This window comes from Drosophila virilis, chromosome 2, assembly GCF_030788295.1.
Source record: "Drosophila virilis strain 15010-1051.87 chromosome 2, Dvir_AGI_RSII-ME, whole genome shotgun sequence".
Lineage (NCBI taxonomy): Eukaryota > Metazoa > Arthropoda > Insecta > Diptera > Drosophilidae > Drosophila > Drosophila virilis.
The window spans coordinates 5,518,696-5,535,390 of NC_091544.1; the positions used below are offsets into that span (position 1 = coordinate 5,518,696).

At 40.8% G+C, this 16,695-nt stretch overlaps 1 protein-coding gene across 4 annotated transcripts in view; it reads left to right on the plus strand.

Annotated features, from left to right (window-relative positions):
• Positions 1-16,695, plus strand: part of side (sidestep) — a 68,152-nt gene that overhangs the window by 10,144 nt on the left and 41,313 nt on the right. For all 4 annotated transcript variants that reach the window (XM_015171366.3, XM_002054713.4, XM_015171364.3 and 1 more), the window contains one exon: positions 11,109-11,894. In XM_015171366.3, coding sequence (XP_015026852.1) covers positions 11,588-11,894 — 307 coding nt within the window. In that variant the 5' untranslated portion in view covers positions 11,109-11,587. The remainder of the gene's footprint in view (positions 1-11,108; positions 11,895-16,695) is intronic.

Here is a 16,695-nt window from a genome sequence, read left to right on the forward strand (position 1 = left end):
TTCTACCGTACCGAAGACAGGCAACAATTAAATTTGCTCGAGTGTAAGGTTTCACTCTCGTTTTGTATATGATTTTTTGATAAACATTTATTAAAACAAAGCGTAGGTAGTCGAAAGATACATAAATCATTCGTTTTTTTTTTTGTGGGAAATTTAAGGCACATTTTCGGAAGAGACAGCCTGGACAAAGGCAGCATTACAAAGCATAAGCTTATGCTCTGTTCTTAATGCTGATGCTGATGCTGACCAGATACTGCCATAACTCACTGTCAGTTTAGGCAGCAGCTTTGCCTGCGGCATTGCAACCGCAACTGTAGTTGAAACAATCGAATAAGATGTTCCCTTGACCAAAATGAATTCAAACATACAAGCAAATATTTTCTATTTAAAATTACGCATTTAAATGAATCTTTTCTTGCGAGTACATCTACACAAATCTAAAAGATAAACAAAAAATTGCTAAGGTTGATTCCATGTTGTGTTTTATTTTGTGGTTAAATGGAAATCTGATGTTGAATATGCTGAGATTGAAAGTGATTAAATGGTTAAGATACATTGTGTCCATAGATACTTTTGCTTCTTTCTACATTTGATTTTCGAATTTGTTTTATTTTAGTTTCAGTGCCATTGTTCTGGCAATGGTCTGCGGCTAATTTTGATTTACTAATATATTATTGTATTTTATTCCTTTGACATGCAGACACAATTATACAAAGTTCAAAATTTATATTTTCCTTGCAATTCCAAATGCGGCTTGCGATAAGACTTGTTTACTCAACAGTTGCCTAACATACAAATTAATTTTGTTCATATTCATTTGCAGCTTCTTTAAAGATGCCAGCGAATGTCAAACAGTTGCTCTCGAGTGCATTTTTTGTATCGCCCAAGGTCTAAAATTCAATCAGACAGCGTCAGTTTATGTTTTCTTTGTTTTGTAGTCTGGTTAAATACAATTATTTCACATCGACTACTAGGGAGAGATCTCTCAAAAGAATACAAATTTAACTTCTGCCCTTAAAACTTCAATTTGCCTTTGATTTTACTGTAGCCTATATAAGCAATATTTAATCTTTTAAAACGATATTTCACAAGCATTCGCATTCATAACAGTTGATCAAATGTGCTGTCAACGCCTGTGTGAGTTAAATAAGGAGATTTTCTTGATTTAAAAATAGCAAAGGCGCACTGAAAATGTGTTTTAACTTGCTCTCGAAGAATTTAATAATAATATAACAAGAATATTAAAATCTTCAATCTATCAATTTCGCATATTTTATTTACACCCATACACAAAATATGTGAATACTATTTTGTGGGCATATGAAAATAGAAAATAACAGAAATGTTTTAATTAAATTTTAATATTAATTTACAATTTAATAGTTAATTGCAATTGGTGGTCGTACCGAAAAAAAACCAACATTTTTTACTCTTTCCGCAGCGATTGTCCAGCTTAATATGTTGAAATTTGCTAATACGGCGTGTGACTATGTCAGCGAGGCGACTGTTCAATTATTTGGATTGATTTTTTGCGCAATGAAATGAATAAATTATTTCACACTTGTATTTTATTTATTTTGCTTTAAAGTGCGCTTGCGAGTTCCGAATTGAGTGCTGCGAAATTTAATTCAGAACATTTTTACTGCGCCGCAATGTATGCAATAAAAATTATTTATGCATTGCACATTGGGCGGCAGCAACAAAAACAATATTGTATTTAAGCAGGCGCTATAATTAATTGAAACTTGTTTATCCTTATCGCTGCTTGTTGGTCTTTACTTTAACTCTCGTTATATAAAAAAGCGTTTGTTTGGTGGAATTTCGGGAAAAACGCGGAAAAGGATTGTATGAAGCACGAACTCATTTTATATGAGTTTATCTTTGGTGCAAATGACAGCAAAATGGTTGTTACTCTGCGCTCGAATGCAAATCCAAGTTTATAAACATTTGTTTCATTTATGTTTCATAATTCACTTAAAATCTGACTTTATAGAAGCTTTTATACTAGCTTTAAAAAAAAAAAAACAACTAGATTTTATTGTGATACGGATATGTTGAAATTGCGAAAACAAATGGACAATTTATGTCTAAGATTTGTAGAAAAAATTGGAGATTGGTGCAGGGTAACTCTTCGACAGGCAGTTGCAACCCTTAATTGTTTGAACATGTTTTTGCTCGCATGGGCTCATACAATATTACTTTGGCCGTGCGAGTGTGTGTTTGTGTTTGTGCGGTCTGTGGCTATTATGGAAATAATTTATTGTGTGAATGAAATGTAAATTTTTAATTGATTTTTAAGTAAAAAAAAAGCATCAACAGCAACACCTGTTTCTGAAACTGTGTCACACGATGACGCACGCGATTTTTGCCGGATTTTTTGCAGCGGCGCAAATTTTATGAGCGCCGGTTACATCAGCTACTGCTGCAGTAGCATCAGCACTTACTGTTACTGTTGCTGCAGCGAAACTGTTGACATACACGCACAAATTGGATTTGCTAACGAGTTGGCCCACTCAACGTTGGCAAGGGGGGAGGGATCACACGTGGACGGCTGACAGTTGCCCGGTGTTTGTCACTTTTGCCACTTTTGTTATCGGGGGCTTTTCGCTATTGTTCTTGTTATTGTTGTTGTTGTTGCTTTTGTCGTAGTAGTTGTTTCTGCTGTTAGCCAACGAAAAAACGCGTTCGCGCCTGTTATTTATGGCTTCGATTATCCTCACACAATGGGCAACGAAGCAACCGATTCCCCATACACCTAGTGCCCCGTACCTAGCCGGGCCCTATTTCTACTGGGGAAAGTGTTTGCAAAAAGCAAATGCTGCCAACGAGTCAGCCTGGCAATAAAACAAAACCCACACGCTCACAGTGCGAAGGGGACAAAAGGGTGCAGAGAAAATGATGGGACAACGGAGGAGATGAGCGGTTGGCAGGCAGAAATCACAGAAGCAGCACAAGGACATGCCGCTAGGCAGGCAACCAAAGAGGCTTTACGTATTTTCAATAGTTTCCATTGTGTATTCATGCCCACACGCACACAACCAGCAAGCACTAAACAATCAAAGGCACACATACACACGCATACACATGCAGACAGGGGCAATCTGTGTGCTGATTTCAACGTTTGAATTATGATTTTCATGTGGCGAACTTTTAGTTTGATTTTCGCTTCGTTTCGTCGCTTTTGTCGTTGTCGTTGCCTTTCGCTGATATTCTCCTTGTTGTTGTTGTTGTTGCTCTTCTTGTAAATGTTGTTGTCGAGTTGAGCGACAAAATTTATATGCGCTACTAATGCGGGCACTTAAACTATACAAACAAAATGGCCCTTGTTCCTATGGAATATGTATACGTATGTATGTGTGTGTCTGTGTTTTGCTAGTAAAAGTCGCTGGAGACTTTTGGCCCTGGCCATGTGAAAATGACTGAAATCGTATCGAAAATCAAAGGTCACTTTTGGGATCAATTCAAAAGGAATTGCCGCATTCAAATCGCTGCGAGGCACTTCTGAAAACACACACACACAAACTCACACAAACAGGCAAACACACAAAGCAGAAGCAGCGACAGCGACATCGATTTGGGTAGCTGTAGCCGCGTATACATAATACATATGTACATATATAGAGAAGGAATGTAGAGGATGTGGAAGCTGCCATAGATATTCAAACTAAATTGCGTCATCTATAACGAGTGTGTGTGCGTGTGTGTGTGTGTGAGTGTGTGTGTCTGTGATTGGGTGTGTTTGTGGATGTGTCTTTGCTGACTGTCGATGGGAAATGAATTTTAATGATTGCCCAAAAAACTTTGGCTATGGTTTGTTATCCAGCTCCATAGGGGTCTGTCGAGAATGTGTCGGGGCAGCAGACAGCAGGCGGCAGGCGGCAGTCGGCAGGCGCTTGTTTTGCGCTGTGACCAAAAACTTTATACATTAAATTGTTTACTTTTTGGCTGACAGAGTCGCCTAAGTGGCCGATAACGATAACTGAGCGCAGGCCGCACTAACCCAATCGTTACATAAGCGCATGCATTGAAAATTCAAATTCCAGAACCGACGCGGCTTACCCGCCCATCTGTTTGACTCGTGGCAGGCAGGCGCTAGGAAAACCCAAATGCATTTCCATGAAGCGACGCGTGGCAACGCCTCAGCCATTGCTCGTCCCCACTAGCCCCGCTCTCTAGCACGTGCAGCTGTTGGCAATATGTCAAGAATCTGCAGAGCGCTGCGCTGTTTTTCCCAAATGCCAGACACGTTTGTGCAATTTATTTTTAGTGCAGCTAATTAAAAATCAACTTTCGCTTTCGACTCGCATCGCCAAATGCGAATTTCGAAATGTGAAAACGCGAAATGGGAAAATGCAAATGCATTGCTGTCATTTTTTCATTTTTTCATTTATGAAAAATCTGTTGTTGACAATACCGAGCAGCATATGGACTTTACCCTGCGCAAGCAGCTGCAGCTAATTAGCTCGACCAGCGCGTACCCTAAAGTCTCTTTCCAGTAATTGATTTCCTTGGAGGGCTTCTATCTTTGACCCGCTTGTTCGTCTATTTACATTTAATTTGATTCCTCAACGCTTGCCGCTTTGTTTACTTTTCTAATTAATATGAAAACAAGTTGCAAGTTTTTGCTGGCCGGGCGCCAGGTGGAGGCGCCCCACTCCACAACGAGCTCCAAATGAATTCCCAGCTGTCAAAAGTGGCTTAACAAGAGTTTATGTTGTGCTGTGCAAAAAAACAAGAAAAATAATCATACGCCATGTGTACAGCTATATTTGTGGCTTTAAAAAGGGGCGCATAATTAATTATTTTTTGTGTTTGTGTTGTGTCAGTTGGGCTTTTTGCTGGGAACGTTATCCTTACGCTCTGATAAGAGAATAAATAATGAAATTCAAACAAAGTCAGTCAGCAACTGACACCAAACACAAAGACCAAAGACAGCTTCATGGCTGGGGCTAGGTCATGTGTTTTAATGAAGTAAACGCGGACACGCCCATCGACCAGCGTACCAGCTCGTCAGCTCGCCTTCTTGGCTTTCTTTTGTCTCCGTTTACATTAGATGCGGTTACAGTGCGGCTGGCTAAACAGGTGACAAGCGACAAACTTAAAGCAAACTTGTGCCCACACATCCACACCCATATCAGATGTGAGTTTCATGGGGGCAAATGCCAGAAAATGAGAACAACGCTTACTCTTAAAGATAAATTATGCATTTAATGGAAAACAAAATATGTGAGAGCAGAAAAAAACGACGCAAGAGTTAAATAATTGCGGGCTGAAACACAAAAATTCCAACCACGAAAATGGTTCGAATTGCTGAACTCTTTGGGTCACATTTGGTCCAATTGTTGTTGCTGTCTGGGCACTGAAGAATATTAATTGAAGGATTAGAAGGCGTTCAAAGGGTATGCTCCTTGGGGTTTCTGCTGCCAAACTAACTTCAATTTAAATTCAAATTTGGGTTTTTCAATCGCATGCTGGGATGAGAAGTTTGTGGGGTCATGCCTGCCACGTGCAAATATTTCTGTAAATTAAAAACGTTTAATCTAATTGCAGCTGATGTTAATTTAAATTGCAAAAATTTCATCGCTGACAAATGCCACCTCATTAATATCAAACAAAGTTCAACTAAGCCGCTGCGAAAACTTAAAGCTGCCAGCCCCCCAAATACATAATTTGGCAACGCTCTGATTGACACCCGCAGGGATAACGGAGTGTCAGGGTGACGGTGCGAGTCGGGATGACTAAATATCAGCGACAGCTGCGCCACCTGCGGCACCTGTGCTGCCGCATGTTGTCAAATTTAAGGTAGATTTTGGGCAACCGCACCGCCAGAATACACAGCAGCTAGGACAAGCAGCAGCTGTATCTGAATATGTGTATCTGTGTCTGTGCACTCGTTTTATTTATATGAAGCTGTCAGACCAGTACACTGGGCGCAAGTTAAAGGGGATGAGCTGGGGTCTGCTACAGTAGCTCACTGGATTCGGGGTGGCCTGTGAATGACAGCAAAAGCCGCAGTTTTTGGCAGTAGCCCCTTCCTTCGCATCTCTCTTCACAGCCAAAGAGTGTTAGTGTTGGGCATTTCACAACAAAAGTTAAACTAAAAGACTCACATATGCATTCAGGCTCACAGGATATTTCAAGTAACTGACGTGAGCTGGTCATAAAATCTAAAGCCAATTAAATTTCTACATTTGGTTAAGGCTTAAACATAGGTAAATTGTTTTCAATAAAGGTTTTTCAGGGCACGATAAAATACTTTGGGGCGATGCAGATGATTCTTAAAGCTGTCAAAAATTAACATTTATTTAATTAAGCCACATCTAATGAAAATGTGGCATTTATTGAGAATCAATTGCACTCTATTTAATTACTAACATTCCGTTTTCCTGAGCACAATCATCGCCTCAAGTACGGTAAATTGCAAAATTCAAAGATTGCAGTGAAACTAAATAAAATACCACATTTGCTTGTAACTCTTCAAATTGGCAGTCCAAAGTTATATTCTTAGCAATAGTTAATCAAATTAATTTTTCTAGCATATACGTGAAGTACTTAATTAAGCCCACCAAACTAGGGAAATAGAGTTCGATTAGGAAATATCCTGCACCCAGGTCTCTCCCACTCAGTGAGAGTATAGTTAATAAATGTTGGGCATAGAGTTTCTAGAGCTAATATTCTCTTAAATAAATAACTTATAAACGACCAACCAAGCTGGAATTGCTGACGAAGAATAATAAATAAAATCCTAGTTAATAATGTGACCGTTTTTAACCCATTTTATATCTAAAGGGTATGAAATGGCAAAAGAACGAGTGCAGGATAAATAAAGTGATTTATGCATGAATAGTGTGTGCATGCGTCTGTGTGTGTTTAAACTGGACGCGTGCCCAAAAAAAAAATAAATAAAAAAATATCCCAGAGGGCACCAGTGGCCAGTTTCCGACTAGGAGATACTCTGAGTCCAGATCCAAGTTGTCGTCAGAAACATTCAATTTATCATTTATACTATTCTTTTGCTCTGGTGTTAATAGTTCGATTAGTATGAAAGACGAGTGGGCTGTGTCAGCTCTTGAGTAAGAATATACAATTCTTATGATCTCGGAGATGTTTCATTCTGCCTGTAACATATATTTTCACATTATACATTATACCCTTTTTACCTAGTTTCGATTGATAAAGGGTATAAAAAAGGCTTCTTGCTAGTGCTACTATGGCAACATGAAAAAAATATAAAAGAAAAAGTATTTTTAAAAATACATGAAAAACTGAGTCAGACATAAAAAAATTGTGATTCAGGCCAAAAGGTCAGCTGGTTAAACTGCATTTCGTTGGGGTAAGGAACAATTTACGGGCATATGTCATATATTTTAAATTATCCCAATGTGCGAGCTTTGCCGATTAATATTCGCAAATTAATGATTTTTGGCTAACCAAACGTATTGGGGCAATTAATAATATTGCATTATCTGATTGATTTGGATTTCCGTGCGTGATGCGATTTCCCTTTGTTAATCCAATAACTACTTTTGCCTGTTGTTGTTGTGCCTATTGCTTCTGTTAGATGTGGTGTTGCGCATTTATTAATGTTTTTCATAAGATGCTGTCAGTTGCTGTAATAAACGTATAAAGGATATTAATGAGCTGCTGTGTGTTTAACCCCCTACTGAACTTTCGCAAGATTTGCTTTTATTTCAGCTGAAAAGGCAACTAATTGCTTACTCACACACTACACACACACACACACACACACACGGGCAACTCATTACTCATGCTGGCTGGCAAAGCGCTCACATATTTCACAAATTGCGCATACGACATGTTAAACGGCACACACACACAGACAATCAAACGCACGCGTTAAGTAAACACACGTTTAAGGACGAGCCAAGGTGGTGGGTGAAGAGCACATTATCAGGCCATAGTTGTTATTGGTCTTGCTGTTGTTGTTATTGTTGTTGTTGCCGCTGCTGCCTGATGCATGCCTTTTGTCATAATTCAACTTTTATTTGCACACTCACACATACACACGCACGCACACAATGAAAGTGAAATGTGCTTTGAGTGGCGCTAAAAGTATGCCGCGCGGTGTAATAGCACGCATTGTCGCCAGGGGCTGTTGCTGCTGCCTTTGCTGCTGCTGCTGCTGCTGCGACAGTGACAGTAGCGGTGCTTATCCTTGTCAGACGCATGCTTATGATATCACACATCAACTCACATGCACACATACAGACAGGCACCCTTCATAGCGGAGCAGCAATTGCAGTCGCTTCTGTTGCTGTAGGGTTCTGGCACGGTCTTAAGGCCCAGTCAGTGCAAGGACTGTGATTGCCCGTCATGACTCAGTGCCAGCTGCCCCGTCTTGTCTTGGCTTTGATAAGAAGCAATGCTATGTCTATCTATATAATGTATGTGTGAGCACATGTGTGTGTGTGTGTGTGTGTCAAGGCGTTGACTTGCGCTAGAATTTATATTTCTTATTATATTATTATTTTTATTTCATTTTAAAATTTATGTCAGCTGCCATCAGCTGCTGTGTGGGAGAAAAAGTAAAACGAGTTATGCGCCTAGCGACTTTATGAAGCATGCGAATTGCACACAAGGCATGACAATGGCCATGACATTCGCATACCCGTTCGCATTCCAATGGCTCAGACTCATTCGATGGCTGGGCGCCTGGGTTGATGCGGCGTTAAATCTTGGGGAAATTGTGTCACATTATGATGAACATTTATGGGAAAGTTGAGCATTCGCTCATAAATTTACGCGCCTCCATGTCAACCACAGCCGTAGCCGAGGTGCTGGTCTTGTGTGCGTGGGTGGGTACACCTGCCAGAACTTGAATTAAACATGATGGAGTAGCTGCGGTAATTTGACATGGCTCAGGGCTCAAGGCCCCAGACTCAGTCATGTTTCAGAATGCTGAGAGCTGGAGGCAAGTGTTGTTTCAGACGAAGGCACACCTGGGCAAAAAGCCAATCAATAGTCGAAAACAAGCAAATATATAATTGCCTTTGGGTCGAGCTCAAAACAAAATACAAAAATAGGTGAGATGCCAAAGCTGTAGTCGACTTTTGATGCAGACAACGCTGATCCTGTTACATACAGTCAATAGTCGAAAGATAGCCAAGCTATTTATAAATGAAAATAATCTGAATCTCGAGCAAAATGACACTACTGGACAGTTAATGCGCCCGCTGACCAGACTGCTGTGTGTTCAGTGCTGTCAATTGATGTCAAAAGTTGTGCAACAGACACACGCAATGGCCACAGCCTAAGAAAGGGAACAGGAAGAGGAAGGAATCACACCTCGTATTCATGTGCCGGCAAACTTTTTTAATTAGCAAATCCACCAAGTTCAATTTCAATGACTCGTCCAGGGCAGAGGCATTGCCTAATGCAAGGACTCTGCGCAGATAGCTAATGTTTCCGAGTTAATTAATCAGTAATAAAATATGCTAACTAACTGCTAAGAGTAGCAGCAGCAGCTGCGCCAGAAACTACTCATTGTATATGTACCTTTTTTTTTCTCTTTCCAATGTTGGACTATATGCTGCCGACATGAAATTTACTAATGAGCAAAGTTTTTGCTTTCAAGCTGTCGACTGCTTGTGTTTGTTCACTTATTTACAGGTAACATGAATCGAAAAGGTAACAACTTTTTATGGAGGCGTAAGTAAATATGCAATTAAATGCAAACGGCAAATGGCTCGGCAGGCAGTTAGCAGCAATCGTACCTCTGTTCTCCTTGCATTGCGTTCGGTTGTCATTTTAATCAAAATACCTCTTCAAAGTTCATAAAAATTTATGAACTTTTATTCCCTTTTTTTATGGGTTAGTCTGCTGCTCATTAAGCAGCACAGCCCAAAAATGGACGCCAGCCCTAACAAACAAACTAACTAACGCAGAACCGCACTCAGCACACAAAAAAAATGCGGAATATGTTGCATAATTACGCATTTCGGGGCGTAAGGTGAGCCGCAGCAGCATCAAAAATCATTCGCGTGCCTGTCGCCGCTCTTGTCGCGCCCATCCTCACTTCATTAATGCAGCCAGCCACATTGGGCCAAAGCCAAACAAACCATGACACATGCGTGGCTGCAACGCTTGGCTAACAACGCGCTGCCAACGATAAGGGTTGGTGATGGGCACGGGGGTGCGGCTGGGGGTGCTGGCTGCTACTATTTCAGTGGCCAGGGGGTTGGTTTATCAATTTTGATGCGTTGTTTAATGACCGACGCTCGTGCTTAGTACGCAGTTAACAGTCAGCAACAGCAGCAACATTTGGCCGGACAATAGAGCAGCCGGGATTAAGGTGTATTGGTTGCAGGCCGTGCTGACACAGCTGTGGCAACAGCAGCAACACTCATAAATCTACGTTGGCGTCCTTAATTACAAGACTCACATTGAAATGCGCCATTAATCACACTTCATCGATGCGCTGGGCACATAAAATATCAAATTTGGTATCCAGCTACGGGGCCAGTTCCAGGCCAGTAAAGTCTGCCGCTTACCCTTTGGCGGCAACCAAGTTTACGAGTTCAATTTGCTTGATGTGTGTGCCTCGCAAGTCAGTAAAAATATTTTATTAGCACTTTTCATATTTTGCTAAAGCAAGAACAACAGCAAGATTGGCTAGTTAGCCTATTTGCTTGTCGACGCTTAAATACCCTTGCAGACATTGAGCTGCAAAAGTCGCTTATTATTCTGACCCATGTTTGATCCAGAAGGCAGACAAGTGGCTAAACCGTTGTTCTCTCTCTCTTAATAATTTCATATTTTCTTTAGTATATGAATTATGAATAAATTATAAAGAGCTTGCGTGGTAGAAAAATGTCCGACTTTGGGAGCCGTTCGAGTATGGTAGCTGTTCGTAATTGAAGCTCTAAGTATGTATACTTTTTATGGTGTGAGATGTCTCTTTCCAAGCGTTAAATAACTCAAGACTATATTGCGATACCCTTTGTGAGTGTATAACCAAGGCCAGCAATTGCCTTGATCAAAGCTGTTGTCTGGCTTTGGTTATTGGGTTGGCGAATGGTGAAAGCAAACCCCTAGAAGTTACTCTGGAGCTCATGTTTCATGTTTTATTTTTGCTTTTCTATTTGCAGTGCGGCAGTCGAGGGACTTCTCAAATCTGCTATGCCAAAAAGGCAATAAAAGTGCAAATAAACATGTAAAAGGACATTAAGATTCCCGTGGCAGCAGAGCACAAAACAGCAGCCATCAAAAGAAACCAACGGCTGAGCCACATATAAATGCCAGTTGAAATGCGAGTGTGTTTTTTTTTATGGGCCAACTTGAAGTGAAAGCTAACTAAAGGCGCGTTGGCGCTTCATTAAAGTGAAAAGCGGAAACGGCAACGGAAACGGAAATAGCCAACAGCAGCTCTTACGAAACGCCACACACACACACACACAAGCGCGACACAAGAGAATAACGGCGTCTGTCTATTAACGTCGCGGCAACCACATGTATTGCGGCCATTTTTATTGGTATCCCTGGTTTTGGTTTCGTTGCTTTGACTTATTGTCCAAATTGAAGTTTGCCACATAAATGACGAGACGTTTCTGTGTTCGAGCACAACGCAATGATTACAATGCAGTTTTTAATAACAGCACACGAAATGGCAACAGCAAGTGCAACTGCAACAGCAACAGCAGCAGCAACCACAAAAATGCAACTCAAAACATCTACAAGCGCAACACTCACCGATTGGCAACAGCACGAGCAACAGCAACAACACAATACACATCGAAAATCACGAACGCGAACGCTGCTGGACACTGGGAGCATGGTTTCAATTGTCGTTTCGGTGATGTTGTTGCTGTTGCTGCTATGTCTGCAGCCGGAAGGCACCCTGGCGGAAGAGGAGTCGCAGGATTTTCAAAAGAACAGTAAGTACACGTTGCACAATTTACTAGCTGACAGACTGATTTCCCAGAAGATACCCTCGGCTATTGATGTACACCTTCATATATGAACGCACATATTTATATTTATTTTTATCTACGTTTGTATGTGCAAACGTGCGCATCCAGAATGCTTTGTTTCAAGAACTTTTGTTTATTAAAAAAAAAATTGTTTATGTACATATGTGTGCAAAAATATGCGGAAACTGTATTTGAAACGGTATTCGTTAGTTTATTTCAATAATAGTTGGTACTTTCCGGCCTCGAATGACTTATCTTTTTGATAAATATTTAAGATATAACTATTCCACATACTGCCCACTACACCATTTGACAAAATTTGACGAAACCGTTATTTGAAGGTTTATAACGATATGGATTCTAAAAATTTCCGTACACGAGATTTCCTGGTAAATTTGGTGGATTGGAAGACCATATTATACAAAAATGTCTTAAATTCTAACTGATTGCAGAATGTAAAATTTAAATATATGTTTAAAAATATGTTTTTTTTTACCGATCTATAAACCGTATAATTGGCTCGCTGCTTTAAGTCAAAACTAAAGCACTTTCTGACCAGGATAGGTGAATTTCACAAAAAACAGGCCCCACATGAATTTAAATAAATATCTATGCAATCGCAAATGGCTGCTATAAAATATTTTCAGTCCAAATTTCAGCTTTCTAACTCTTTGGGCTATGCGTTGATCACCAATCCATCAGTTATTTGCCCCTGAAGGGGTATTTAGCCTATCCAGAGTATATATGTAGATTTATCTATAAACTAACCACATTCTTAGCATACATGTTCACGATCATACTCTTTTGAATCATATATGCAAGCTAACGGGTACAAATATATCATAGCACAATCAAAGAAATCATTGCAAGTACTTCAGATATTGAATTAGAATCCTTGCAATCGTTGGCATTTGAAATCATATTTACTCGTTTGCCATATGCCAAAGGAAAAGAAAAAAAAACTTTAAGGATTTTATGTTAAGATATGCAAAGCTGTGCCCTGCAGCGAGTTACTTGCCTTCTATTTTATGTGTCTGACCAACAAACGAAACATGGGCTGGCCATGCCTGGCTCCGCCTCCTCCCGACTCAGCTTCGATGCTGGATATCCGCACACGTTTGCACAAAACGATGGCTTGTGCAAGCATTTTGTGCAAACTTGCAAATCATTCACCGACTGCCAAAATGCTTATCAATGTGCGTTACATAAAACGTGCTGCAGATTTTTTTCCTCAAATAAAAAAGAAAACATGTGAAGAAAGGGAAAACTTAAACGAAAACTTGCCAGCCAGCAGTTTTGGCCAAACAACTTTATAATTTGCGAGGTCGAGCATGTGTCTGAGTGTCTGCAAGTATGTGTGTGTGTGTGTGTGTGTGTGTGTGAGTGCATACGTGTGTGTGCAAGTGTATGTGTTTAAGTGTTGCTATGTTGCTACAGCTTGGTGCCTAGTGCTTTTTACGATGCCATCAACTGGTTGTTGTAATTTACGCTCCGATTATTGTAGAGTATCTAACCTTGAGGCAGCAGCAGGAACAGCAGCAACATCGGTCATATCTCATTTCCCGGGCGACCGGCTGGCTTCTGCCCTTTTTGGGATAGCAGCCACTCGAAAAAAAAGAAGAAAAACAAATCATAATTCGACATCGACATCAGCATATTTTCTTTTTGGATATAGTCCGGGCGTCTGTCTTTTGTTGCCGGGCTTTTTGGGCTGTGCCACAATTTATGACAGGATTTGGCCAAAACGAGACACATTTTCTGGCATTTTCTATTTCGCTTGGCATTGCCACGCCAATGCGCGGGATTTTGTAGTAAATTGAATTTCGATGCTTGGATAAAGACATTGCCACTGCCCCTACTCCTCCTCCGACCAACCAATCGACTGTCTGCTTTGGCCTGCGTTTTACCCTGTGCGTTGAGCATTAAATTTAATTATGTGTGCTGCTGCTGCTGCTGCTGCTGCTGCTTCTTCTTGACTTATTAGCGGGCGGTACTCGACAGTTTAAAATGCCGACCGTTTCTTTGGATATTGCCATCTTTTGACTTTTGAGTATCTCAAGAGTTAGCCCCACTCGATAGTGCCGCATTTGGCACTGATGACGCCTTAAGTGGAACTCGAATGGGCTGCCCAACGTTGGAATATAAGCAACTAACACTGCTGCAAAATACACAAACACTAACACACATTAATATGTATGTATATATATAATATACAAATATGTATATATATATATATATATATATGGAAAGCGGGCGGTCGGAGACACGCTGCGAATGTATGGCTCCTGGGACATAGCCATGGCACTTGGCGACGGCTTCCGTTTGCCGCATGAATATTTTCATCATAATCGTCGCTATTTTTATGTTCACAAGTTTTTTGTTGCACGTCGTTGTAGCTACACGACTATGCACATACACACACGCACACGCATAAATATTTATATATATATCGGATTGAAGCTCTTGGCATTAGCAGTGGATTTATTTGCGCTCGTTTTGGACTGAGCGAACTATGCAAATCTCAAGCTGTGCTCCTCATGTGCCAGGCTTTGTTTTGATGGGCAATCAACACGCGCAACAGCATTTCGTAGCAACAACAAGCAACAACCCCTAGTTACTGTGGGCGTGGCAGCTCAGATCACAGGCGCCGCACAGTTCAATTGTAACGTAAACATTTCTCGAGCGGCATTCAAAGTCATTGTGCGTCCTCATCAGCTCTTCATTTGTGTTTTAAATTGATTTTTTGTTAATTTTTATGAACTTCAAAGGGAAAACAAGAAGGGGCTGCACCCTCAGTCCTCACCAGACCTGCCTAACCATCAGCCAAATGCGACACATGTGCGCTGCCAGCCAACAGGGAACAGAAGCGTGGAAATATTTCCCAAACATATTTCCATACATATTACATACACATGCATATGAATATGTATGTATATATATGCTTTATATTTATTTATAAGCACGCGCGCGCGTTCGCAGTGTCAAAACAACGTCACAAGCATAGAATATGGGAGAAGGGAGCAATACTTTTGGATGGAGGGCGCCACAAGTCAAGTGCAGCATTGGATGTGGACGCAGCCGAGAACAGAAAAGAGACGAAAACAAAAAAAATGGTATGGCGTTGCGTTTGTAGCTGCCACGTTGCGCCAAGATGCAAAGTTCAATTTCACATGTGGAAAATAACAGCAAAAATATTGTGGGGAGGCCAACAAAAATACAACAGAGGAAGCACATGTCACACTGGAGTACGTGCAAGGATGGAGCTGCATTCAGCATGTGTATATGTGGAGCTCAGGGGCAGCAATACAAAGTGGGAACAACTGGCGATGCATCTTGACAGACGACAGAGGACAGAAGACAGCGACAGGCGCATGCAGCAAAAGAGGAAAATAAATGGGCTAGAATAGCTGAGGAAAACGCAGTGAAAAGAGCATAAAGTATGCAGGAGAAGGGCAAATATACATGCATATATCACGGGTATATCATTACAGTCAAAGGATAAATCAAGGCATTGACTAAAGTTAAGGTATCATATGGTATCGCTCATGTATGTTAAATATACGATGCTAACTCGTTGCCTAAGCTTCTTTTTTCGCTTGCGATCCTAACTTATATATGTATATATAACTGCCTGGCAGTTGTAACCAAGGGCAATGATAACAACTTCTGACAAAAGCTAGGAAAGTAAATGGCAAAAGAGGATTATACGAAAATAAATAAGAGCATCAATTCCATTTAAAATACACAGAATGTGCGCTATGAATCTTTGAATGTTATATCGTTTTATTTTCTTTTCTTGAAATTGTGCTCGCTCAGGCGCAGAGATTTCAGGCGAAACAAAGGCAGCCTCGCAGACTATTTTCATCGTGTTTCTCAAAACATGTGCTCTTCACTAGCCTCAATGCACTTTCCCCCATAAATACTGGAGCATTTTTGCATTTATGAACACCATTGGCCGGCCACTCGCTCATCCCCGATTGGCCCTGGCAAGAGAAGCTTTCAGGCAGCGCACTCTGGAACAACAAGTGTTTGGGAATGGAGAACAATATCTACTTCCTCTTTAGCGCGAAATTTCAATTATGAACAAACATGACCAAGCCCTCTAAGAGAGGCAACTGGCAAAGCCCCACGGCCGACAACGTCTATCTCTTCTAAAAAATGAAAGCGGAAAATATTTTATATGCATGTTTTTTTTCTTCTTTTCTTTTCTTTTCTTTTCTTCCCTTTAACGAAACGGCAAAAATCGCTTTGCTCCAGTTTCGTGGGCGTTGGGGCGTGCACTCGTGCAGCTGTTTCATTTCTGGACAGGCACCAGATACGTTCTATATGTATGTATATATATATATGTATATATCTGTTAGTCAGGGCACCCGCTGACTACTCAAACGTGACTGTCCAAAGTTTTTCAATAAACTTTAACAAGAAAACATTAAAAAGCCACAAGGATGGAGAAGAGCATTTCCATTGCCATTTCCAAAGCGTATTCTGCAACCCCTGGCAAGAAGTCAAAGCTTCAACTATATAAAAGCGGCAAATAGTTGTGTGAAAATGCTTTAGCCCCCATCCCGAACGCAAGTGAGCACCCAATCCCGCCCCAAGACACAAGATGCATCCCCTCCCTTCCAGCCCAGCTGACAGCCCGTTTCACTCTTTGTTATTTTGCCGACTTCTGCTCGCTCTGGAGCTGAAATATAAATTTCACATAAAAAGCAAATCTATAGCACATCTTCAGCTTCTCCTGCAGCTGCTTCCTCTTCTGCTGTAG